At 45.4% G+C, this 26,522-nt stretch overlaps 1 protein-coding gene and 1 long non-coding RNA gene across 8 annotated transcripts in view; one reads left to right on the top strand and one right to left on the bottom strand.

Moving 5' to 3' along the window:
• Window positions 1–26,522, bottom strand: part of samd11 (sterile alpha motif domain containing 11) — a 67,378-nt gene that overhangs the window by 5,692 nt on the left and 35,164 nt on the right. For both annotated transcript variants that reach the window (XM_088404855.1, XM_088404863.1), the window contains exons 5-10: window positions 19,914–20,006; window positions 15,742–15,900; window positions 9,102–9,255; window positions 3,857–3,972; window positions 1,466–1,544; window positions 236–960 (exon numbers count right to left, since the gene is read on the bottom strand). In XM_088404855.1, the coding sequence (XP_088260981.1) occupies window positions 236–960; window positions 1,466–1,544; window positions 3,857–3,972; window positions 9,102–9,255; window positions 15,742–15,900; window positions 19,914–20,006 (1,326 nt within the window). The remainder of the gene's footprint in view (window positions 1–235; window positions 961–1,465; window positions 1,545–3,856; window positions 3,973–9,101; window positions 9,256–15,741; window positions 15,901–19,913; window positions 20,007–26,522) is intronic.
• Window positions 1,908–26,522, top strand: part of LOC148428300 (uncharacterized) — a 64,120-nt gene continuing 39,505 nt past the window's right edge. Inside the window, exons 1-6 of one of the 6 annotated variants that reach the window (XR_015863984.1) lie at window positions 1,908–1,944; window positions 2,599–2,729; window positions 3,860–3,958; window positions 6,462–6,590; window positions 9,859–9,995; window positions 24,132–25,965. This is a non-coding gene — a long non-coding RNA (uncharacterized LOC148428300). Of the gene's footprint in view, window positions 1,945–2,598; window positions 2,730–3,859; window positions 6,591–9,858; window positions 9,996–24,131; window positions 25,966–26,522 lie in introns of those variants that run through there. The other 5 variants (XR_015863987.1, XR_015863988.1, XR_015863985.1 and 2 more) reach the window with 5 other exon arrangements.

Genomic DNA, 26,522 nt, shown 5'->3' with positions numbered 1-26,522 from the left:
CCTGCCTCATCGGGACAAAATAAGACGACAAAATGCCAGAAAGTTCTATCAGGTAAGAAAACTTAATTGCGGAGGAAGTGTCTCCACACTCTTGCCCGCGGAGTGTACGTGAACAAATTCCCATGTGTGTCAGGGTCAAAGCGGGCCCCCAAACGGCGAGCCAGATAACGCACAAAGTGACGCTAATGGGTTTCACGTGTCGCCTTTTAGCCGTGCGCGAGTGCGAGCTGCTCACCCATGTGAAAGTAAGGGTTGATGTAGGGGAATCCGAAGGGCAACGACTGTCCTTGAAGAGCGGGCAGAGGCGGCACGAATCCAGGTGGAAGCTGGAGCTTGACGTCCGACTTTCCCGGCGCCGAGGCCAACGAGTGGCGAGCGGGCGAGTCGACGGCGGCCGAGGCGCAAGGCTCGTCTAGGCGGTTCTCCTTGGCGGCGTCTCTTTCCCGGCTCCCTCTGTCTTTGCGTTTCCTCCTGGTCTTGGCCTCGGCGCCTTCCCGCCTGCCCTCGCACGTTTCCGTCTCGCTGTCCGAGTCCTTCGCGTCCTCGTCGTCTCCCTCGCTTCCTCTGTCCTCTCTTCTTCTTTTGCGGTGGCCGGAGCGGAGCTCCGTCTGAGGGCCCCGGCGGAGGGCCTTAGCGGAATCGGCGTCCGAGCGCGCGGCGGAACTCTGCGCTTCCGCGTCTTTGTGGGTGGACGACGTCTTGGGCTGCTGCTGGTTGGCGCCCAGGAGGGGCGCCGTCGCCCCGTGGCGAAGCACCATCATGGCATTGGATCGGCGGGCCAGCTCCTCTCGGAGCGGATGGCCCTCGGGGATGTCTTGGAGGCTCCGCAGGGCCGGGTGGTCGGAGGGCAGGCCGGCGGGGAGCGCCGCCAGCGGGTCGGAACTCAGCAGTTGCTGCTGCTGTCGCTGGTGGAGCGTCTCCAACTCCTTCTGTCTCAGTAGCTCGGCTGACATCTCCAGTCTGGCGCGGACAAACACGTACCGTCAACGATGCCCAGAAATGACTCATTGGTGACTTTGGATTCCGAGGCATGCACGACTTTAAGCAATGTCATTGACACACGCGCAAACACGCATAGTGGGGACATCCTGTAGATATCATGCATTTTCTAGTCCCTAGTAGACAGATTACTTAACCCTAACCTCAACCAAAATCCGATCCAACTCAAAAAGCTAGTCTTGACCCTCAAGTCTTGATCCGAACTTGTGGGGTCCACCAAAATGGTTAAATCAATTGCGAGAGGTCCCCACAAAACAGTAAAACCGGAATTTGGTCCCTGCCATGTAGCAAACGCACACATAACACATACAGAGTGGAGTTTTCTATCATAGTTGGGACATCCCACTGACATAATACATATTTTTAGCCCAACCCTAACATTAACCATCACGGTGCCCACAAAAACAGTAAAACTCGAAAATCGGTCCCCACAATGCAGTGAAAAACAAGGGAACAAAAATCACACCTGGCTAGATTCTGCTTCCTCAGCATTTCCTGCTGCCGCACAAAAATTTCGGCTTGAGCCGGTTGGAGGAAACCATAACCTGGTGGAGAAAAAGAAAGAAAAAACATTAATAGCTGTAGTGAAATATTTGCATCAATATTGGGATTGCAACACAATTATGACTATTTGCATAACGTGACATGTTTAATCTATTTGAAATGATTTCCTTTTTAGAATTGAATAGAATCGTTTTCTTGTCATTGTGTAGAAGCTACACAACAAACCTCGAGCGCTGGCTCCGATCGGAGCATATAAAATAATTTTAATATCCTGACATCGATGCATGGAACCACAAATCCACTTCTCGCACCCTTAAAATGTGTCGTAAACTTGTATGCCTTTTACAAGTAGTACCTCACTCCGCCATAGGGTGTCGCATATCTGCAAAATTTGATCAAGGCTTCCCGTTTAGTATTGTGATGTAATGGAGCAATACCTCGGTAAGACCGACGACAGGAAAATTGTTTCATGAAAACAACAGTTAAACTCACTCATATAAATATATAATGAGTTTTTTTTTTTTTTGCTGGCTATGACAATGAAGTGTGCCCGTATAGTGGCGTGATCAAAGGCTGTTTTCCATCGAGAGTCCTCAAATTGCGTTCCAGCAAGCAAGGCTTGCTAGCGGGCTAGGCCTCAATGCTAACGTGCACTAATAATGTTTTTCCTTTAAAATACATCCTGTTATGGAAATTGGTTAAAAACAGTCACAGTTACAAAAACTTTAAACGGTATTTTGGTATGTATCATCTTTAATTTCGATAAAATAATAGAGGGGGATGCTAACTGGCGATTAACACGAGGCTAATGCTAATTACGAGTAGCTAGCTAACTGCTATGCTAGCGTAAGCGCTTAAAGCTGTCGCAGGGTGATGACGCATGAGGGACTACGCCACAATCGAGCTGCTAGCTCTTGCACTACATGTACTGCTTAATTTTATAATGATTTGTAAGTTGTATTGCGTGTGTTGTTTTTTTCTGTGCACACAATGAAAGATGCTTTGAGCAAGGGAAGAAATTTGATTTGAGGATATATCTCAAACAAAATAGATTGACAGTGACTTTGTGTAAATAGTCCCCTCCCTTTGTGTTAGAACTGGTCTTGGATTCTGATTTTGGAGTGGCTCAGTGGTGAACCAAAACCCAAGACAAAGACGGCTGTTGCCAGCAGTTACATCTCCCCTGAGGATGTCAAACTTCAAATTAATTCATCTCTTTAATACAGGTAAGAACACACACAAATATCAGTGTGCAGGCCCACACACACATTTGTACACAAGGCAATATTTTATTTTTTGTGTTTCCATAAGAATTTAAGTGCCATTAGCTTTGAGTTTTGAGTACCACAAAGGATGCTGAAGATGTTTTTAGGTCATGAGATTACAATGTTTTTGACACTTTATTTGCAGAGCCTGCCTTGTGGTTGGAACTGATATAAATGATTTATTGTTTTGATTGGGTCATGTTCATTAACAGATATAATTAATGTACTGTTATTATTATTTCAATGAACCAAGTCAAAGCACATAAAATCGTTCAATAAATCTAAAATCTAAGCTAATTGTGAGTAGAAATAAATCTATTTGGGCCTATAATATATTTTGTATGGTATTTATTTGTATCATATCATCTTGTTCATATAGCACATTGTAGAAATTGGACAGGTTTTCTGTAAATTCATTGAAACTGTAAAACGTCACTGACGGTGTCCATTTTATTTACTCATTCATTTCAGACAAATTGTTGGGCGAATGGCGATGAGAAAGTGTGTGATGATCACTATAAAATAGGAAACAACTTGCGATGAAGAAAACTAATATCGATCCCTACAAAATGGCCGACAATGAATAAGACAAAGAGAATGTACTGCTCGCGACAGACCTCCCTTTTCATCAGTGTTAAATTTTTATGGTCGAGTGGTTAACCTGATTTTACTCCTGTACGATTACCAAATTATTTCTTATGTGTATCTTTTAGTACGGACAGTATGGCGGTTGTTGCTGCTCGCATTTGATTCCCGGCCAGCGTCCCTATGCCCGGGCGCTGCCGGTCCCATGCCTGGATAAAAAATTGTTTGGTAGTATCAGGAAAGGCATCTGGCGTAAAAAACTGCGACAAATAAATAATCGAGTGACTCAATCTGATAGCCCCCGATGGCTAAAGCTAAAAAAAAGTCACAACAACAAACAACTCAAATGTACATTTTGCAGTGGTAAATTAGAATTGGAGCAGTTATAAAATTTGAACAAAATTAAAAAGATTGACAGACATTATTGTGCTTTCTCTGCATCAGAAAGAAACGCCCAAATTAGCATACTGGGAAAGGTGTTAAAGTGTCAATTGGTGACTCACCAGGTGCCTGGCAGAGAGCTGAGGGCAAGCCTAGGAAAGGAGCCCGCAAGTGAGGTCCTAGCGCGATGTGAGGAGCCGTTGGAGGTGATAGGAGAGGCGGAGGTTGGGACAGTTCCCTGTGAAGTCAAATAAGAAAACAAAATACGTTTGAAATTTTGAAACAGCGCCTGGCGTTCATTTAGCACGTGACTGTTTTTCTCCCTTCGCCGCAGCTTTTTGTACGCGCGCTGCCACATCGATGTGTACGGTGTATTTTTATCAGCCGTGTTCCAGAGGCCCCGACGTCGCCCCGGTGCCTCATCAGTCTTGTCAGGCCGCGGCAAGCACCGCCGGCCATTGCTGTACCCTCCGCTGCCGCCTCGCACACACGCACTCGCGCACACACCGACGCGCGCGCACGCTGGAGCCACACACATAATGAGAGCTGAATGCACAATGCCAGTGTGTCATGCTCTGACAGCTGGGGCGGACCCTGCATCTTGACCGGGGCCACGGGCTGAAGGACCTTCTAATTAACACTCATCCCGCCTCTATTCGCGCCGTCACCCCCCTCCCCCTCCCTTTTTGATGCCCCCATTCCCTCCCTCCCTCTTTCCAGGCCGGCATTGACGCCGCTAAAAAGATGGCGCGTCCCGCAACCTCAACTTTTGAAAAGGCCTCTCCATTATCTCCCTCGTCCTTTGTCCTCGTCAAGGGGGGGAAAGGCGCCTCTCACCTTTCTTCCACTGTCTCTTTTTTTTTTTTTTTTTTTTTACCCAAACCATCTTTTTTTGTTCTCTATGTCCTCTATGAAAAATGGCTGTTGTTGGTGCCCTTCTCTTCCCTCCCCTCTTCATCGCTCCCCATTTCATCAAGTTAAGCTTCTCCCTTCTTCATTTTCCCAGTTGTTTGTACATCCTCACAGATGGAAGATATTTAAAAAAAAAATGCTTATGGAATAATAAGTTTTCTGCACCTTGACTTCTTGACAGTGTCAAATTGTGTCTTGAGGATGAGTAGGACACAACGCTACCTGCGAAATAGCAAGAATGACGCCGTTTCGCATCAATTTACTAACACTTCCATAATCTACAGATGCTACAAGATGTTAGGATAATCAAACAAGATATTGTTACAACATTATGGCAAACACAAACCGTAAACCGTGTATGCTAATGCTAGCTTTCAGACACAATTGTCCCAATGTCAGAAATGGAATCAGTCATCTCCCGCAATGTGTTTCCTTTTAGATGCTTGTTCATAACTGTCGTGCTGCAACACACGGCAACTTTTCGTTGTATTTTTGGTGAACGGCGCCTTAACATTTGAACCCTGTCGCTAACGCTTAGTTAGACGCGACATCGTTTAGCCACGGTGCTTCAGTTTACGTCGCAAATGACTCGGATTACCGTAACTGGGCATGGACTAACAGTAACTGCGAAAGACAAGGCCGTTTTGAGAGGAAAAGCCAAACTGCAAACATAATGACAAAGGCGTGGTTTGAATTAGCTGTTGACAGTAGCGGCGACTTGCCGGCTAATCTTGGCAGCCCTACTTTCAAACTCCGTCGATCGCTAGTAACTTTGGTTTCTGCCGCTTCCCTGTCCTCACGCCATTCAAGCGTGTGCGAGTCTGTCGCCACACACAGACACACATGGGAATGGAGCTGAGGAAAACAAAGTGGAAACCGACGACGGGACGCGTGCAACCGCAAATATTGTTTTGTAACCATGTTCAAATTAGCTAGCGCCTGCTTGTCTCTCGCTTGGCTTAGCGGCGAGGGAGCGGAACAGCTTGGAGGGAACACTCGCATGCAGGGACAAGGGGATGTGATAGTTGAGCTATTGGTCTGTGTGAGTGTGTGTGTGTGTGTGTGTGTGTGTGTGTGTGTGTGTGTGCGCGCGCGCGCATAGGGGAGGGGGGAGGAAAGCATTCATCGATCGCCTTTGCCGCTGAAATGTTAATGCTAATCGTATAACCGCTCTCTCCGGCGGCGCCTTGCACTCCTGTGGCAGCTCCAATTAATCTTGGGTGAGGGCTGTGGCGCGTGACCCCGGGGCCGCGAGCTGGGGGCCCCACTAGCCGCTTCTTATGTAATTACACCGCCCAGTGTGTAATCACCTGGTTTAATCCCTCAGGGCAAGCAATTAGCCTCGCGACGCGCCGCTCGGCGAGGCCACGCCGCGGCTCACGCAAAAACCGCCATCAACCCCCACCCGCGCTCGGCTCCCCCGCACGCCAAACTGCCTCAACCGCCGCCTCTCAGATGTTCCCTTTTCTTTCTTCCGTCTCTTTGCACCGCCCACCGTTGCCTAGCGTTAGGCCACAGATGAATAACGGTCAATTAAAGCTGCATGACTGGGGCTGCCAGGCGTCTGCGCCACCATAATTAGGCCTAATCACGGAGAGCGAGGGAGAGAAGGCGGGAAAGGAGCGCGCCTGACACTCCCCCCCACTCCCTTCCTCCAACTCTCATTCTTTCTCCCCCTCTTTTTTTAGAACGCCGTTTGGACGGGCCTCGCTGTGTTTTCTCTGGCTTTTTATGCCTTCCTATTGCACGAATGCAAGGTGGACTCATAGTTACGCAAAACTCCATAGTTGGCCTGTTGTGTGTTTCTGTGTGTAGGGGTGTGTGCGCGTGTGCGTGAGTCTGGCTGTGCCGCCAGTGAGGCCAAGGGCTTCTGGGAAATTCACTCGTGTGTGACGACCTGTCAGAGTGGCGACAGCGTTCCTGTCCTGAAGCAGCCCAGGCGAGGTGTGTGCGTACGTGCGTTTTGCGCGAGTGTGTGCGTGCGCGCGCGGGCGCGCGTGTGTGTGTGACAGGACTGCCCTTAATGACGGGAGCGTGGGGGGATTAGGAGCGCCGTGCGGCCGCCTTCGGCTCCTTCTCCGCAGGAACACATTTACACAGGAAGCTCATTAAAATGGATGAGGCTCCCTCCTCGCTCGCTCGCCCGCCCGCCCGCCCGTCCGCTCTCCCTCCCTTCCCTTATCTCACATTCTCTCCATCGCCTCACTCCCTATCTTGCTTCATCTCTCTCTCTCTCTCTCTCTCTCCGTCACATCGTCCTCTCGCCTTTTTCGCTTTTTTGCTTTTGCTTCCATCTCTTCATCCCCATTTTAAGCCCCCGTGTTGTCTACTTCCTTCCGTTCTTTACTTTTCCCCATCCCTCCCTATTTGCCTGGCAGATGCTCGGTGAGCTTAGCGCCATTTAAGGCCAGACAAATGGAGCGCCAGGCTCTAAGCCCATTGAGCGGCCCTAATGATTTGTTTTTAACAATGGGCCCTAATGGGCCCAAGATAATCAATGATGAGGGGTCGAAGGAAAGGTGAGCCATACAGAGAGTTAGGGAGGGAGTTTGCCGCCTCGACTCGCTTCCTTAGCCGCGGCTTTTCATTGCGCCAATTATCTCTATTTGAATCCTCTCTTCACTTTGCACTCATTCCACTTCGGGGTCGCTCTAGAATTTGGTTCCTGTTCTTTCTTTGTGCTGGTTCAACACAGTCCGGCCCTATCTGACTCTCCTGTATTCTACATTGAGTAAAATATGTGAACGTGGCACCAATGTCCCACTAGGCCCGACTTCAAGGATTTGCTATAATTCTGCTACAAGAGTGAGGCATGGTTCATCCTAATGAATGGAAGTCAAAGCTCTATGCAGGTGCCTTAGGATGGGGCGCTTTAAAACTTTAGAACAAATACCACACTTTGCCAGAGATGTTTACTTCATTACCTGCAGAGTAAGCCTTTCTCCGACATGGGATTTTGGGGCCCATCACCGATCAGAGTCTCGAGAAATTAATTGTGCCGATCCAATCAAATAGAGCTAAATATCTGTTTAAACAACGTTTTTCTTACCTATCTATGCAAACTGCATTGAATTTATGCCGCAATGCGTTTAGCAAATGTTTCTATCATGACCAAAAGCCTCACTTGCTTTCCTTTGTTGTTGCCTCTTTCTGGTCTTTGTGGCAATCTGATTCTTCCATTTTTTTGTGGTTGAGTAAAAAGTAAGTCAGTCCACAGTTTTTCAGCTATAGTGCAGGAGTAGATAATGCTCTATCTTGGTGTGTTATCAGGGGTCTCTGGCTATTTTTTTTCCCCACCATTGTCCACTTCTGTATTTTTCGCTCGTACTTGACTGTTCCTAAAATTTCCCATCTTGCAACTCTTTTGTTTAATTATTAAATGATCATAGCTGTTGGTTCCAGAGTCACTTCCTGAAGTGGCCTCATGTCCTAACTGGTCACAGTATTTGAGAAAGGTGTAATTTTGCTTCTGAGTAAATAAAGGGGCTGCATCATACACTTACTGATACACTTTGTTACTCTTTCTTCTTTCATTCTCTCATTTCGACAAAAGTACAATCAATGCTAAGTGCTCTCGAGCACATTTTCTCCATTAACCCACTCTATTATACTCCCTCCAAAATGTGCGCACAGCTTGTGAAGAGGTTAAAGACTAGGCAGGTGGGAGGTTTTGGGCTGCGGGGTGAGGCCTGTTTAACCCTTGCTGGCCCCGAGCGGCTAATTATGCCGCTCTGTATGCACCGGCGACGAATAAACGTGACTCGCAGACCGCATTTGCGCCGCACCGTAGGCCACACATGCGTCCGCGCGCACGCACAAATTGTATTCACGCAAACAAAGCCAAATTCACTGCGCCTATATGGCGTACATGCCGCTTGGAAATGGAGGGCGCACACACGACGCCCCCCCCCCCCCCCCCCAGCACCGCGCCGGGACGCCGCTCCGCCGCTCCGCTTCCTGCCTATATTCCCATTCCTTCCCCCTCTCGCACAAACATCCCCCCTTCCCTTCCTCCCCCCCTTCCCTCCCCGCTGCCGCACCGCCGGCCCATTATCGATCCCCCGCCTCTCCCCGCGCCACATAAATAATCGACAAGCAATTATCCGCCCACTCCCGCTGCCCCCGGCTTTGTATGGGAGGCACAGGGGCCAGCGCTGGGGGTAGAGAGGGAGGGCGGACGCAGCCGTGCGTCTCCACAGTGGTAGGCAAGAGGTTATTTGGTCACACACACTCTCTCGCACACACACACATCCAAAAATTAGACGAAATCTTTCTGAGAATGTCGGGAACTGACCAACCCACTTAAATGCGTTTTCTATTTTTTTCCCGCTGTTTCTTCACATCAACTGCAATGGCCACTTGCGGGGAGGATGTTGTTGTCGGAATTTATTAATGAGTCGCGCTCGCTCTGCAAACTAACTCGGGGCCCGCAAGTATTTGCGAGAGATTCTTCACCTGTCAGTGTAATGCGCATCCCGGTGCTGCGGTAGGCCCTGCTTGCGTCTCTGGCTGGATGACGAGGAGCTGCCTCCCGTGGGCAGGTGAGCTTCTAAGGCCGCCGGATTCCTCACCGCCGCAGCCAACGCTTCCTGCTGAGCGCGCAGCACGTCTGAGCAAAGAACAAAGATGGAAAACATGGGAAGTGGAACAGGGAGAAATGGAAGATTGATAGTTGAAGCAAAGACAAGGGATGAGGGGAAGAGAGAAGGGAAGATATAAATTTAGCATCCGGCGGCTAATTTCCATGCGGGCGGAATATCCTCGTAAACATCGATTTAACACGCGTTGGGTTGACTGTGAGTTGCTTTGTCACATGATGTGAAGAGGCATGTGACAACACACATGAAGGCCGCATTTCCAAAAATTCTCAACTCAACTTAATAATCTCCGCCTTTTACCTGGTGGAGACGCATGTGCATGAAATTACACACATTATATGAGACATTTTAACAGAGTAACACTAAATCCCTACTTTGAAGGCTATTAACACACTATTTAGGCATCCAAACAACACAGTCGTCGTCGCCGCGCAATTTTCCAGTACACCAATCAAACTGACGCGACCATTAGCTACCCAAAATGAGAACGCATTGCTGATGGGACTGACTGATGGGAGGCGAATTTCATTTCAATTTCCTAATGAAAGCATTGATAAAAGCATACTTTTTGGTAGTTTGCATTTCACTAAAGCGTTTTAACTCTCCTTTGGTAGATACGACTGGATTCAGCTCCATGTGCAACCCTCGAGGCAAAGCGCTAGCAGATTTCATGTGTGTGGACGATGCTTGCACATTGGCGCACGCCATTTTGTGCAGTTTCAACAAGGATACTGGGGATCAATATTCATAGGTAAGATTATGAATTTTTTGTCTCTTATTTCTATGATTATGTCTTAAAAGCACATGTTATAACGTTAGCATGAAATAATCCTTTTAAAAATCAAGTTGTAGTTTAAATGTCCGCGCATTGCCTTTGATGGGAACATTGCTCCCATCTACGCTCCACAACGTTTGCATGTCACATAGCCGAGCTGCCATAGTACAATGGCTTATCCAATCTACTTTTCAGTTTTGTGGCCGGTACCATCTAAATGTAAATTGCGTTGGAGCGAGCACGGAAACCAATGGCACAGTTAGCGTTAGCTGTTCTAATACAAGTTTGAAGCAAACCAAACTTGAACAGATTAGCGCTAGCCTGTCTGCTAATTCAAAAAGATTGTTACTATGCATGTGTCTATTTTAGTTTTTGGATAGAGTATATTTGTTTTTATTAGCATGTCAGTATAATTCAACACCATACCTGTTTTAGCTACAAACAAGCTGTTTTTACTTTTTACAAGGTATATGGGAAATAGGCATCATTTGGAAAGGGGAATTATATGAAGTAGTACAACTGCACCGTGCAGATATCCTCCAAAACCTACTCCAGATTTGCATCAGAACCAGTTGTAAACATTCAGACACACTATTAAAAGTCATACATTATTCACGGGGAAATTTGAATCTAAAAATGAGGTTTCACTGTTAAGTTGGAATTAATTTCCGTGGCTGTACCTATAACTTGGTCTCTGCCAAAAAACGTGATTTATTTTTCCTTGGAATGATCCTCACTACCCAAGAAAGTTGTTTGGGGATCGATTCAGTTGTTTCTGCATCATACTCATGACCAGCAAACAGGATAAGACTTGAAACAAGTACAGACACACAACCAGGCTGCACAATTATTGTGTTTCATAAACATTTTTTTTTTCTTAGACCATGATAGTGTAGTTATTGACATAGCTGACTTTTGCATGGCCGTTGTTGGATGGATTCCCACCCAAATCCCTTTTGACAATCGCAGTGTATGTCACGGGTGATGAGTTGTGGACGCTGGGTTCGATGGATGGTGTGATCCAGTACACCAGAGATGAAAGCCTGCTTTCCTCCATCTTACTTTTCCAACCACAACAGTTTTCTCCCCCTGCCCCCTGCCTCGCGCCTCACGCTGAACCCTGACCTCTGCCGCTCGCTTCCTTCTATCTCCTTGTTCGCTTTTCCCGCCCCGGCTTCCCTGCTTCTCTCCCAGACGAGACCTCATCATTATTGGCTAGGCCAGGTCGCACCAGGAGACAAGGCTTCTAATGAGAGGAAAATCCATCCTGTTCTCTCTTCTCTCTCTCTCTCTCTTTCTCTCTCTCGCCCCCCAATCTATCTACCCCCCCTCATTTTTAATTAGACAGATCCCTCAGGTGCCAGCGGGCCATTTCCGCCGCCTGTATGGGCGTTATGTGTGTTTGTGTGTATCTGGGTGATTTAGGTGCCGCCTTGCGTGCGCGTGTGTGTGTGTGTGTGTGTGTGTGTGCTGAGCGGGCGCCGGAGTTGGGGGTGGGGTGGGGGCGAAGCGACAGATATTAATGCGGCCTAGCTCCGGTGTATCGATCTGTTTGCTGCGCCAGGCCACAGGGGACTTGGCTGGCGGCAGACAAGGTTGTGTGCATGTGTGTGTGTGTGTGTGTGCACGCGCGCACGCCTGATTGTGTGTGTGTTTGGAGGTGGTCGGGTGGAGATAAGAGAGGGATCAGAGGGAACCGGAGCCCCAGTGCATTCGCACACAGTCCGTTGTGCACGATGCTGGGGTGACACATTGGAAGCGTTGACCTCTATGAGATTCCTGCGGTAACACTGCTCACCACAACAGCTATTTTGGATCGGAGGCTCAACTAAAGGGATATTATTGTGATTAAGTATGGCATCACTACCGAGGTCAAAGTTGGGGTGTTCAAAAACCTTCAAAAATATCCAGGCTCATCTAGCAAGACAAAAAAAAAACAAGACCGAGAAAATATCCCCAAGAATTTCTAAAGGTGAGAGTTATACTGACACAAGCGTGGACTTTTCCAAGCACTTTTTTATCCATGTTCTGAAAGGCCATGTAAACATGCACCATAATCTCAATATGATCATCATCTGCGTTCCCCCTTTTCCAACCCAAATGTTTGGTTATATACACAATCAGGGTATCAGATTGCCCTTCGTCTTCTGTTTGCTGAAGTGAACAGAGTAAGAATTTCACTGTTTGGTTTCGTGCTATACACGTGACAATAATTCTCTACAATCTTCTTGAGGGATATCAATTCCAGTGAGAGAACAAAAGATGAACGAAAAGATAAAGCAAGCTAGAGAATTTCTGCCCTGAATATTTTTATTTACGAATTTTGTTTTAACTAGGTAATCCAGTGCCAAACCTCTGCGAGCCGTCTCCGCACTTTCGGCGAGTGTTTATGATGAAGCCTCGTAAAAACGCCCAGACCGAGAAGAATCGTCAGTATGACCCCGATCGGGTGACGCCAACCCGCTTCAGTCAGAGCTGTGTTTTTTTTTCAAGGCTTTACGCCATAAAGCGCATGGCGAAAATGCGGAGGTGCTCGCCGATGGCGTGCGTTTCATCATCGACAGTTCAATTCGGCGACCAATTGCCCAGCTCCGGCGTATGTAGACGCACATATATGTCTTTAAGTCAGTGTGTCTTCCGCGCAGCGAAATACACACAACCAGAGGTAAATAAGCACACCTAAGCATAATTTAAACTAAGGCGTAGCATAGCAACACACGTTTGGTGTCTACTACTTCATTTCCGTGGTTATTAACATGACTGTAATGTTTTATTGACGGTCGAAAATAAGAAGCAGAAATGACTCCTATGACTTCATTTACCCTGAGCGAAACCGCAACAAACGGATGTACCACTGCACGCAACTGCAATTTTCCGTCCACTAAAAAGGAAACAAATCAAATGCTGGAAATCACCAACATTTCTTCCTCTGCATGAGTTATTTTGGGAGGTCCCAGTTCGTTACACTGGGTCCATATCGCTTATCCTTCTTTTGTGCCATCCCTATTTTTCTCCTCGCCATCATTCCTGGACTTGAGCCGAAATCCTTTCAGTTCAGCTAGCGAGAATGCAGCGGAGTGGCACGCCGATGCAGCTTGGCCAGCGTTGCGATGGGTCTGATGGACTGGCAGGTACTGAAAAGCCGACATCCATCCGCTCGGCACAAAATGCCGCAGCAAATAGTGAACCCTTGCACAATGCGGCAAGTTTAGGCCGAAGTAAATATGCAGAATTTGTCACGCTTCATAATTGTGACCGATTGTACTCGAAGCAATCACAAGCCGGATTGGTCAATTCATCTGGCGCGACGATAATAAGGCGCGGAATATTATTTCAAATTTCGGTACGCTCAAAACGACTCGTCCGTCCGTCCCTTCACTTTCGCTTCCAACTCTTTTTCTTTGCTTTCTTCCCATGCTGCCTTCATCAACTGACGGTGCGAAGGAAAGCCCTTTTGGTTTTTTCACCAAGCCGAACCCCGGCCTCCACCCTCACCAAAATTGCCCAAAAGAGAATCAGCATCACACAACAACACCTCGCACCTTCCAAATCCACACACGCGAGCGGAATTTCCATCCCACCCCCTATTTCACGCTCACTTTCATTTTCTTCGGCCGACACTTCAAACACATAAAAGGATGCTCTGTGGGGACCAAGGCTAAAGAGGGAGAGGAAAAAGGGGATGCAAGATCTGGAAGGGTTGTATAGAAGAGACAATGACTGGGGAGGAAGGTGCTTCACTGGGGCCCCAGCTGGGGACCAGGTCGGTGTCAAGGAGTCCTCATTGAACAGATTCTTGTTTTCCTCTTGTGATACACTACCATCACCGCTCCGTCTTACCTGCTCCCAAATAAAGGTTTGACTTTCTGTTGGGCAACTGAAAGTCCAGGGCCATAGTTTAGTTTCACTGAGTATGTTTACAAAAAAAGGTAGCGCTCCTACAGTGCATAAAACTTTGGTTAAAACGTTTTTGTGACTAGAATTGCTAGCCACTTGTTTGGACCCCAGTAGTGTGTAGATTCGTCAATAGAAAAACACTACGTCCTTGCAACTTAACGGAAAAATGGGATGGATTTGAAAACACAAGATGACAAGAACAACAGAGCTTGGTAACATCTGCTTCTAACAGCAACACCACTGGGAAAATGTGACAGTGATCAGACTGTACGGTGCTCCGGTTTCTGTTCTGCCTCGATCGCTAAGACATCAAGGAGGAGGTAATTAAACCTTTATAGGCTTCGCCACTTAGATTTGCAGCCAGCAATTCAACATCATTGCTAATCAAATAAAAATTAAAGCAGCTCAAACCTCAATTCGAGTAGGACATTGAATAGATTTATGACCCTGCGCAGAAGCTCGTAAAGAACAGGATGGGCTCAATGGTACATGATTTACAAAAAAAATGGATGCCGGTTGAACAGCATTGCAAACCATGTTGTCTTTTCTTTGCAATTGTGGTTTTAGGAACCTCAACTCCGTAGACACCTTCCCTTTAAAGAAAACAACAAACAAAAAAGCAATGGGATGAACGCAAGGTTTACGAGGGTATTGAGAGATTTAAGGGCCTTGGCAACTAGCCAATAAAAGGAACCGGATCAATGGCGACGTTGACGCATGCCGCTTGCGGCTGTTGTTAATGACGATGCGCCTCCGTGATCAGAAATCAATGTTAGGCCCGCCTTCACACATGGTGGGCAAGGCCACCATTACAAACGTAAGGTGGACTTTTCAATGACTTCATGAGTATATTCAGTGGGCCACATATCTATGATGGATGAGCATGAGCCGATAACCGCGTTCATGGTTTTTCCTGGTGTTAAAAAAATAAAATCAAGGTTTTAACAACTGCTAATACTGTCAATAACTGGTGATCAGTGCTTTTTTTTTTTTTTGATTAATACACCTTCTTGGCATGCCTGGAGCACAAGGGGACGTCTTTGTATTAACCCCTTTGGACCTCAGCAGCATGCTCGAGGACATGACACGATTGTGTGTCTAAACCAATAAATACGCTGAATTCTGATGATGTCGCCCAGTCATGGGAGACGATTAGATGAAGCTTTATCTAGTAAAATCGAGTTATGACGTTTGGCAAGCCCTCTGTGACCTTTTCTGGATCTTAAAAGATGGCTCCCAAAAAGCAACTTCAAAAAAAGCAAATGTAAGTGTTCAGTTTTTATCAAAAACATAAATTTAGGCTCATGCTAGGCAAACAATCTTGGTTTCTGTTTGATTTTAGAGTCTAGTGTGCCTAACCGCGGACATTCGTGCAAGCAAGGTGATACGGTATCGCTGTTGCTTGGGGAGTTGACTCAACAAGCTTCCTCTTTGAAAAGAATTAGATGGCATCTTTTTTTTTTTTGTTTACCTTGTTTGTATGCATAGAGCATAAGAAGGAAATCTTTGTTTTATAAATAGCTTACCAGTGGCGGGGCACTGTGATGTGCTAAGATCAATTTAAAAAAACAAGAAGAATGTTAATGTTGTTTTTTTTATTTATACTAAACACAGTGCGCGTTTGTTAATCTACCAAATAATTCATATTTTGTTTAAAAATAAAACATTGTGCTCGATGGAAAAAAATCAAGCTGTAATTTCAATACCGTGACACAGTGCATATTTTTCCTCTGGGTTATCATACTGTCAGAATCTGCACGTAATGATGGATATTTTGGTTAGTTATCTCGCCTTCCCCAAAACGTAATAAAGACAGTGAACTGACCATGTACGGGCAGTCCCATACTGCTGGCCAGCTGGTAGAGGCGTTGCTGCTGCTCCTCGTAGGATCCATGCTCACTGAGCGCTGACATCACGCGTCTGTAGTGCTCCTCGGGGCTCACTTGGCTACCACCTGCCTCCTCCTCTGGGCTCTGTGCAGTGTCTGGAGACGAGAGCACAGGACCAATTTGATCGATGAGGACCAACATCGAACCGCCATTATTACAAATGCTGCCTCAAAAAGGAAGAGTCAGTAACTGTTGACGATATATTTTTAAGTAACAGTTTTCTATACTGTTTTTACTTACATTTTCTCAACAGTCAATAATTTTTCTCAATTTTCACATCAACTATGACGAGTCAAAAGTTGACGCAAACCATACCGCGTAAGACATTCGTAAAGTTTTACCTGCTAATAGAAAATATAAGTCATTAAGTTCATTATTTGGAAGGTTTTACTTTTTGTTGGTGACTCCCAGAAGACTTTTTCATTCATTGATACATCAGTGCTGATCGATTGCAGGTCATTTTGGATGAAGCTGTTGCTATTAATTCATGATTAATTTGTATGTTTTTGTCGACAGTTTCGCAGGGCATTTGCCTGACACTTGCACAAGCTCTGCCAGAATACATACCAACAGCTAAGAGACATGAAATTGGGCTTGTACACGACATTTAGAGTATCCACTTAAGTCCATTCAGGAGTATTTATGAAGTCTGAGATTTGGCTGGTTGGCTCACATTCTCTGCTCTAGTTTCAGTGTTCAAGTTATTTTTTTGTCTCAGCGTCAAAAAGGACGGACATGCTAATTACTCTTCCACCGTTCTATACCGTGCACTATCTCTCTCTTTCTGTATATGTGTCTATAAGTTTGCATCTTGCACCAGAAATACACACAAGTAGAGGGAAACAAACAAGGTGAAACTCAGACGCTGCACAGTACCACACCCTTGGAGCAAGGATGAAACCAACTACTTTCAATATTCTGCTGAGGGACATGAATATCATGTTCTGTTATTTTTACAGTAAAATATAAAACGTGGAAATACGTCTATTCATTTCAGCTTCACCTGTTAGACCTTTGTGAAGGAGAAAAGGCATTTTTTTTCCTTCTCATTGAAGAGGAGAATGGAGAAGGACTGCACAAGTACAATTGTATTTCGCTCTGAAACAGCCTTGCCGCACCCTCTCTTTTTATTCGTTCAAGAGGTCCCTAAGTATACAAAAGCCATCGCTGCCCTGAAGGATTGGGGGAGACATTTGGCAACAATGTAAACAATTGGTTTACAATGGTGAGGAATGCAGTTTGGAGTCCATGCCGTTATCTCCTTCCTCAGGAACAGGATGCGCGATGGGTCGGGTCATGAAACCCCTGTAGGGTCACGGGCCTGAGACGCGTCAATTCCTCTTCCTCACAACCGACAATAATAGAGTAACAGAAAACATTCATCCTAATCTACCAACGTACTGATCACATCACAAACATACTAAGTGATTGCACAACAAATATGGACTAACCCATATACCATTATTCGGCACAGCTGATCGGGTCCATCACAATTACCTTGTAAATGGGAGTAACTTTGTTAGTTCACGCATGTTAACAGGTTGGTCCAAATGTTTCCGAAACCGGCATTTTGACCTAAACCCGAATATTGACTGGATGTAAACATAGTCAGTGCTCCATCTGACCTTCCAGCTCTCTTTTCCGTGTCAATAGTAACTTGATCTAAGGTAAGCGTGGAGGGGTATGTGGAGGCGGTTGGGTAGACAGAGGATGAAAAAGGGGTTATTTTTACCCTCCTCCTTGCTAGTGCAACCCGAGCCTGGCCCTGAGCAGGCGAGCAGGAGTGGCGCTAGCGGCTGCAGGGAGTAAAATGAGCATGAGAGCATCTCTGTCTCCACCACCAAGCTTCCGCTAATCCACCCGCCGTACTCAAGTCTCTAATGTGCTTGTCAAAAGTTTTCTCACTCTGTAAACAGCAGGGGGAGGGTGGGTGGGGGGGTGACGACTTTGGTGCAGACAGAACAACAGACATCATTTACACAGCGGCATCCAATCTCACCGACTACCTCCATCTGTCTCCTCTCAGTCCATTTCTCCAAATTCATTACTCATTAATGGTTATTCTCTGTCGCCACCACACTTGGAGGAGATACACTCATACACACAGACAGGTGTCGTGATGGGCTTTGGGTGTGGACACATCTCAGAAGTTAGCCTTTCAGGACGCCTTGCGCTTTAGAAATGTACTTTCGAAACACTCGAAAGGTATTTTGCTAGTTGTGTGAACAGCAAATGCTTGGACGTACTCTAATGAACATTTTTCAGTTAGTAACAATGTTTCCGATGCGAAAGGGTTGGCTAACCATTTAGAAAGCGATAACTTCTGTTTAGTGTTAGTGAGAAACCGTAACCGCTAAAACAATGACATGAATGAACCCTCTATTAGCCTTGTTAACGGTGTTGTGCTCATTAATGGCTCCATTAGCCATATGTTAGCATCTATTAGCAGTGTATTAACCTCACTTTGCCATCTGTTTACCTTGTTTTTTTAGCAGTGTTTTAGCCTCTAGAGCAGTCGGTATGCTTGTGAGGCACAGTGTAATAGACGTAAATCCAAATTGCATACTTTGACATCCTGACATGGCTGCCGTCGGTACTGATGACGTTTGAGTCCAAAATTTGTATCCGAATACCAAAATACTCAATAGAAGAAACCCTATTCCACCAAATACTGCTTTTTTTTCACACCACACAGGCATATGATGTTGTATCTTGGAGTGGTTTACTGTGTTTTTATTTTTTTTTTGCGGGTAGAGGTGAGGCTCCATGAATAACCTCGTGAAATTGGCCCGGTTCCAACAGGACAACTTCATACAAGTATTTTGCAATTTTTTTTCCCGTCCGTTCATTAATGGCGGCGCCAACACGCAAACTACTTCTCGAAACGGAGAGGCTTCAAAATTCATCAATGACGTCATTTCCCTGTAATGAATCACGCTCGATACCCGCCTCGGAAATTCAATCCTGGATTAATCTGAACATGCTGTCAGGGAAAACCTGAATTTCTGGTCTTCCAACTTGAGAAATTATTTTCCCGTGTTTTGCGTGTGTATGAAATCTGTTTGAAATGGAATAGCGAACTTTTGTCTGTACCATGTAGTCCCTCTTGCTTTCTCTCTTTGATTCTCTCTCTTGCTCTATCTCTAATTTTCTCTCTCTCTTTGTTGCTCTTTCTCACACACACACACACACACACACAAACAAACATGCGGACACATATAAATAAATACATGCATCTTTCAGAGGAGGAGATGGACCCTAAAAGTAAGACCGTAAGTGCAAGATAGTACTCGTACCGATGTCATAAATAGTCACCGAAAAAGACTTGTGTTACGTTCACACATTCTTAGGTTTTCACACCATTTAGTGATATATCACCTAATCAAAAGATTATATTAAAACTAACCAGTGCCTATATATGTATGCATGTATGATATGCGCGTTGCCGATGTACAGTATTTCCAGGGATGGGCTCGGACGTACGGTAAGGCGCCCTTGGTTTCGCCTGCTCTATAATGCATCAGTCAGGAAGTCTTCCTCAGGAGCCTAGAGGGAAAAGCCTGTTGGCTGCGTCGGGCGCCCAGTTTCACGCCACATAAGAGAAATATGAATAATAGACGAGGGCGAGCGGATTGCTGTGCTATCGCCAAAGGTATTCCTGTCAATCCGAGATATATCATGCACTCATATTATGTTATGAGCAAATATAAATAAAAAGTGTACTATGAAGATTTGCTATCCAGCAACTACATGAAATAATGAAATGAATTATTTCCGGACGAATTATTTACCGGCAGGTAAACGGAAAACGGGGAAGTGTTTACGATAACATTTTATGCGGCAAAATCGATCCAAAAAGATCATTTTTGATCAATCTGTACAGTTTCTGACAAGCGATTCAGAAAGTTCCGGGAATGTGTTCACCAAAAGAATCATTAGGTTGCAGGTCCAAAAACGGGTCACCAACTTTTTTGAATTTTATTAAAAAAATGACTTGTTGACTCTTATAGCTAAAATCAAGCCAATCACGTCACAAGCCACAAAAGTCACGACTTCTGTCTTGCTCAAGCCAAATCAAATTTCTGATAAGTGTAATAATTGGTCTTACCTTTGGGCGATACGCTGCGTGACTTCTTACGGTCCGCCGGAGAGTTGCTGCTGCTGTTGGGAGAGAAGCTTCTCCTCTTGCCTAGAAGGTCATCTGCACACAAAAAGAGCAGTGGGTAAATGGGTGGAAACAATGGCTATAACACCTTCATACTATTACATTGTCTACTCAAATGGGTGGTTGCTGCGAGTTATATATGCAAAAAAAAAAGTTCTAGACGTTAAAGAAGAAGTTATACCATATTTTCTGCACTATAAGGCGCACCTAAAATCCTTCAAAAGCTGACAGTGCACCTTATCATCTGGTGTGTCTTTTACACCTCACAAACTGTGAGTTTTCATTTTGGGGGGATGAAAAAAAAATAAAAGAACTTAATCGTCATGTAAATTCAATTTTTACCTCTGCATTTCGGTTATAAATATATTTTTACATGAAAAAAACAAGCTATAAGCTTCATTCATCTTGGCATTGATCTAAACAGTCTTTTAATGTAATCAAGATGTTTTATTCCCCGTTCTTAAGATAGTAATTTCCACAAATTGTCTTTGTTCTTAATTTCTGATTGAAAAGTTTGATGACTAATCTGACTAATCTGTTTTGACATTAATTTTAGAGCAGCTTCACCTAGTGGACAGATTAGGCAACCCCTGTCACTACTGTAGCTTCTATTCTATGCACCATATAATCCAGTGTGCCTTATTTATGAAAAAAGTTTTAAAATAGGCCATTCGTTAGAGGAAAATACAGTAGGTTAAAAGAAAGCGTTATTGGAGCAAACCACAGGCGTCTGGAGATGTGTCTTTTTTGTTGGAGAGGGGCCTGAATCACATGTGATTGCAGATTTGCCTCAGTCACTCACTTTGTGTGTGTAGGTGTTTCGACAACAGGACAAGGATTCCGTCCCGGTATCTCGGTAACGTCTTTTCCAACAGGCTGTCCTGAGGACTTATCACACGTCTTCCACTCTGCCTGTCTTTTTCCTCTTTTTTTTTTCCAGATGTTCTTAAAACATATGTTGGAATAGGATCAAAGCGAAAGGTTTTCAAATGGCAGCCTTGGGGCCGTTTGCAAGCCATTGTCCACTTTTTAGCCGTCCGCCTTAGTAATTTTCGATTGAAACGGCGAGTGTTGTAAAAAAAGATTATTTTTTTATTTTTTTATACATGACTTTTGGAATAAAAGGTTCGCACATGCCAGTGGAAGCTCATTCAATCCCTCGCAGGCCATTTTATCCCCGTATGGGTGTTTCTGACCAGCACAAATCCTAAACCCTCATTAAAAAATAGCTCTCATTTGTCTTCTCCTGCATCCCCGAATTTCTCCCATGAACAAACACATTTCCTCGCCTTTCCTCAGCTTGTGTACAATCACAGCACCCCCTACCGCTGCCGCCGCCTCCTCGCCATCTCCTCCCCTCTCATCCCTCCCTTTCTTCCAGCCCCGTCATCTCACCTCCACCCCCTCAAACACACCTCGAATCAATACAGGCCTAATCACGGAGGGAGGAGATGCAGACCGCGTCGCAGGAACAAAAAAGACGTTTGTCATCTCTCTTGCTGTCTGTGTGTTTTTTTTTTTTTTTCTGGCACACCTTGCCTTTCTCTCACTCCGTCAGATAAACCACAGCGGCAACTGCTTCCTCTGTTTTGCCCTTTTCCTGCCTTCTCTTCTCCGCTCAGAGGGTATTTTTAGGGAAGGGGAGGAGCATTTTTGTTTTTTCCTACAAAGAGAACGGGGTCTTCGTCTCCCCTTTGACACCGCAAATTCTTTTCATTTGCGCTTGAACAATGAACAACCAAAACAAGAGTTAGTTGACTTCCGTCACGCCCTCTGGCCTTGTCCAAATAAATGCTGATCATTTTTTGCTTTGGGATCGAAATGTATTTTTGGAAAACAGTGAAGATTTTGTGCAGGTACATTCTGGAGGGTCTCCATCACTTCTCCCTTGTTTTGTTATCTTTACTTTGCAACACTTCGTGATCGGGCCACGAGCGATATTGTTACTTACAGAAATGACCTCTTTCAGGCTACTGAACAGTCAAAAAGTTAGTCCAACTTTATTGTCCCAATGATGGTAAAGTTTAGTTTGGCAAGATGGAGACTTAATTAGAGTCACATCCAGGCTGACTGAAATCGCAGAGGATTTTAAAATGCCAGAGGGAAGTTTTATATTTGTCCAACAAGTGGGCGTGTCAACAGAAAAGTTGCCATTCGGTCAGCGTGAGGTTAAAATGCAATGTAGGAGGTATGCTACCGCTCGTCGAAACGCAAAAATGAGTAGGTCATTTCTTTACTTTCAAAACGCAGCACTGAGCGAGCAGCAGAAATGCTTCAATTCTCAACCCAAAGATATGCTGAGTAGATTATTACAAATACTCTTTTGGGCACCAGGTGGACAAGCAGTTGGTGCACAAGATTGTGATACCGGCATTGTACGCAAATTAAAATGCCTTCTGGCGTTTTGCAGCTCATTTTCACAACATCTGTACGCGGGGGGGGGGAAAAAAAGCAAAACAACAACTCCCGATTTTTAATCCCGTTGTTGAGGAGATTCAAAACGTAAAACGACATTGATGGGATGCGGATGGATGGATGGATGGATGTACACACTCAGATGGTCCTTCTCAATGATTTTTTTTTTCGTTAACTCATTTACAATCCCGTCGTTCCTTTTCACCCCCGCTTGTCCCTTTGAAAAACCTCCACTTCTTAACACAAGGCCGGCGACGATCCCCATTAGCTCAAGCCTCCGTTCTACCTTCCAAAAAAATGCAAAGAGCTTGCTTCCGCCCACGCCCGGAGACGCTCGCTCATGATCAAACACACATACTGGAGCGTCTCTCGAGCTGACCTCACTAAAGACACGCCGTCTCCAGAGCGGGTGCCCGAGGGCCAGAGATTTGAGGGCGGCAAGCTTTTAAAGCCAATTAAATGGGGCTTCTTAGAGGACTGATGCTCCCTTTTAATGCCCAGCCCTGAGCTGTGCTCGCGTCTGTGCAAGCCGTTTACTAACTAAGGGTGCTTACAGTCAAGTTAGCTACCCGGGGCGCTTCCCGATCACGTGCTTAAGTAATGTTGTGCGCTGCGGTGGGGGTGGCGATTATTATTTGATCATCGTTGCCGTGGTTTTCGTTTTTTTAGCGGCGATCCGGAGCGGAACAAACAACACTTTTAAATTCGTCGCCGTTATGTGAGAATGTAGATACTGCATTCATCTGTAGCGGCTCTAAGATTTTGCGTATTGTTCTTTTGTTACCCCACTCCACGTCTGTCTCTAGTTTTATTTAGCACTAGCTTAGTCCAATTGGTTGATGCAGATGGAGCAACCACATGGATCTTTTCAAAGCTTCTAGTTTTGCTTCGCCAGCGTCACCAAAACGCTTAAGCGTTGGGTTTGTTTAGAACGGTTTGGAATATCCTAGTCATGTTTTCCATGTAAAAGTGTCGAAAGCACCAACTAGGGGTGAAATGAGTCCTTGGAGTATTCGAGTACCTCGGATTCCTGCTTATCAGACGAGACATCAGAAGAAATGTCAAGCCAATCACAACAAAAATTAGTTTTTCTACCGCAACTATTGGTCCTAACTTCAGATGCAATCATCGTTATGCTGCCAATGTTTACCTGTGACTCAGGCTTTGTTATTGCTGAGTCCAACATGAATTAGCTGCATTGATGCTGATACATGGATATAGTTGCCGTTCCTACTGATCACTTTTTAACAAACCATGCTGACTCAAATGTGCTGTTTCAGCCAGCCGTTCGTCTCAAGAACCAAAATATCAAAAGAAATTTGTAGGAGGGGAAAGGGAAATGGTGTTTAACACAGTTTAACTCTTGTACAAGATTTTGGCCATTTTTGGGTAATTTTTTTTTCACGTTTTCTTGCAGTAATTTAGACAAGGAGCAGCACGCTCCCGATGATAGCTAAAGGTCATGCCATATTGTTGTCACCATCTGGGTGAATTTTCAGCTTCTTGGTTTCTTCTTTCAATGCTTTCCCCGTGATGTGAAATGCCTTTGATGTAAATATCAAAATATTAGACAAAACACCGCCGAAAATCACAGAAAACTTACAGGTTGCCGTCACTTTTGTGAACAGCGATGAAATCCCAAATCATCTAAGCTGCACCGTTTCCAAAACAAAGCATGTCTTCTTTCCGTAATAAGCAATGTCCTCCATTGCCGTCCTTTGTTTACTGTCTTGAAATTATTGGCAGGTTACGCGGTGTCACTCTGCTGGGATGGGCCACTATTTATGCTGACGCAGCTATTCTGCCAAGAAGCCCCTGGGCTGGAAACGCAAGGCATCGGATCAGACTTTGCCGATGAAAAGCGCTACGCTGAATTCAAACGCTCCCAAGAATTGCTCGGTAAGACCGCGAAATAACTTGGCTGTACACAACCACGTCGAAACGGAGCCCATGATCACAAACGTGCCCACGTGTCATTAGAAGTCAACCTTGCAAGTTAACCTCCCTTATAACTGCAATTCATCCTACTGAGAGGAAAAACAGATGAGAAGGAAAGAGCGGATAAAGACAGCGAGGAAACAGCGGGATCTAAACCATTCTTTCGTGTGACACCGTCAGGGCGAGCCATCAAGCAAGGCAGCATTCCTCGCTCTCTCTCTCTCTCTCTCTCTCTCTCTCTCTCTCTCTCTCTCTCTCTCTCTTTCTCTCCAGTCCGATTTCCTCTCCTCCCTCCTCCCGCCATGGCGTGGAGCGCGGTGACAGCTCAGACAGCCAGACTCCTTAATTCCTCTCTTACTCCGTTAATCTGTCATCTTTATCAGGCCAGCAAGGGGGAGGTGGGTGGCGGGGGCTTGGTGAGGAAAGGCGGGGTGACAGGCGGGGACGCGGGGTGGGCCGCCAGCCGCAGCCCCCCAATCAATCTCCACATTACAGCTGACAGAATGGTGCTAATAACTTATTGATCCCCCCTTCCGTGCGCCGGGGCCTCCGCCGGCCCTGAAAGCCCCGCCATTGATTGGCTTACGGGCCGATGCAGCTGGGCGATGGATGGGGCGGGGGGGGGGGGTCGCGGTGGGTGACGGAGACGGGGGCGACACGGGGGCGCTTGGGCTCGTGCCTAGGGAGGAAGCGCCGCTGCCAACGCGCGGCAAAGTACACACTGTAACACAGTCGAGCGCGCGAGCTCGTCCGTTTGTCGTCCTCCGTTCTTCGGCGGGGGACGGAGGAAATGAAGAGAAGTGGAGCTCCAGAAGAATTATGGACCGCATGAGGACAAAATGTGTCACTAACTGCTAAGTCATCTGGCGCGCAGGTGGCCGCGCGAACTTTCAAGAAGCCGTAACTCAGCTCATTTAGATGAGCGAAACTCTGTGATTCTCGCCGAAGAAGTTGTTAACAAGTGATTATTTGATCTCCGTTGGTAGCTACATTTAATTATTCTGGGATTTTAAGTGTTCCCACACAATGTGTGTAGCGGTGCTTCCAAAGTGCTTACCGTAAGGATTGCGTGCATCTTATGAAATTCACTAATCACGCCTGAAGATAACGAGCATCTACCGTAGAGTGACTGGATTTTCTAAATTTTCGACTGCATTTTTTGCCGCAAATTAAATATGCAATGAATTCTCAGCGGGAACATTAAAAAATGTAATTGCTAGCCAATCTGGTTACCGATGATTATGTTCATACTCAGGGGTGTTACGCCCCGGGAGCATTTTGCGGCCCACCATCTAAATTTTTGTGGCTCGCGCCATATACCAAGATCACGTTTTGGCATGGCCTGCAATGCTATCTTAAAAAAGGGAAATTCCCTCACCAACTTTCTCCCAAAAAAGAAAAGTTTGATAAGTTAAAGTAAGAAAACGGTAGGCCTTACCTCTTTCTATTTTACTGTATGTGGCCCTCAGAGAAAACCGTTTGCATTTTGTTGCTTTAGCTAATGCTAAATGCTGTCTTGTCAGTGCATTCACCATGAGCCAACCATTTTTTCCTCCAATGAAGTAAAATTTGAAGCACCTGCCCGTACAACTTGAGTTGATGTGTGAGCGTTCTGATTTTAGTTTGACAAATAAATGTGAAAATGTTTCCACATCGCCCCTACAGTGTGATCACGGACTAGTCATTTCTGTTTGGCGCATTGAATGATTATCGTTATAAATGTTGGAGATGTCCTACTGTGTGAGTCGTCGATGAACGAATCTCCAGTTAACTGCGTTTTCTTTCTTTTGCTTCCCCAAGCAGTTATTGATCATTAAATGTAACTTGAATGTTTTTCTTTTTTTTCCAAAACCTTGTTCATAAAACTGAAACTCAATTGGCACAACATTTCTCGTGGTTCTACAATGAAAACGCACTGCAGAAACAATGCCTTCACTGCGTTTATGATGACATTTCCCATGATTCTTCAACATGAAAGCAAGAAATAGTTCTCGCAAATGTGAATGAATACGGTTTAAAATCCTTTTGAATTGTTTTTTTATGGGCCTTGTCATGATAAGTGTGTGACTGACAAGCACATGTCCCAAACAGTTGACTTCCTGGGACGGGATAAACATAAAATAATCATGATAAAACAATATAAATATTTGATATAAATATTTAAAGGCATTCTCACATGAAATGAAAGTAAATTTGAAT

This window comes from Hippichthys cyanospilos, chromosome 2, assembly GCF_059441005.1.
Source record: "Hippichthys cyanospilos isolate Australia breed blue-spotted pipefish chromosome 2, RoL_Hcya_1.0, whole genome shotgun sequence".
Lineage (NCBI taxonomy): Eukaryota > Metazoa > Chordata > Actinopteri > Syngnathiformes > Syngnathidae > Hippichthys > Hippichthys cyanospilos.
Note: the sequence above shows the minus strand (reverse complement) of the source record. Positions and strands in the feature narration are given on the sequence as shown.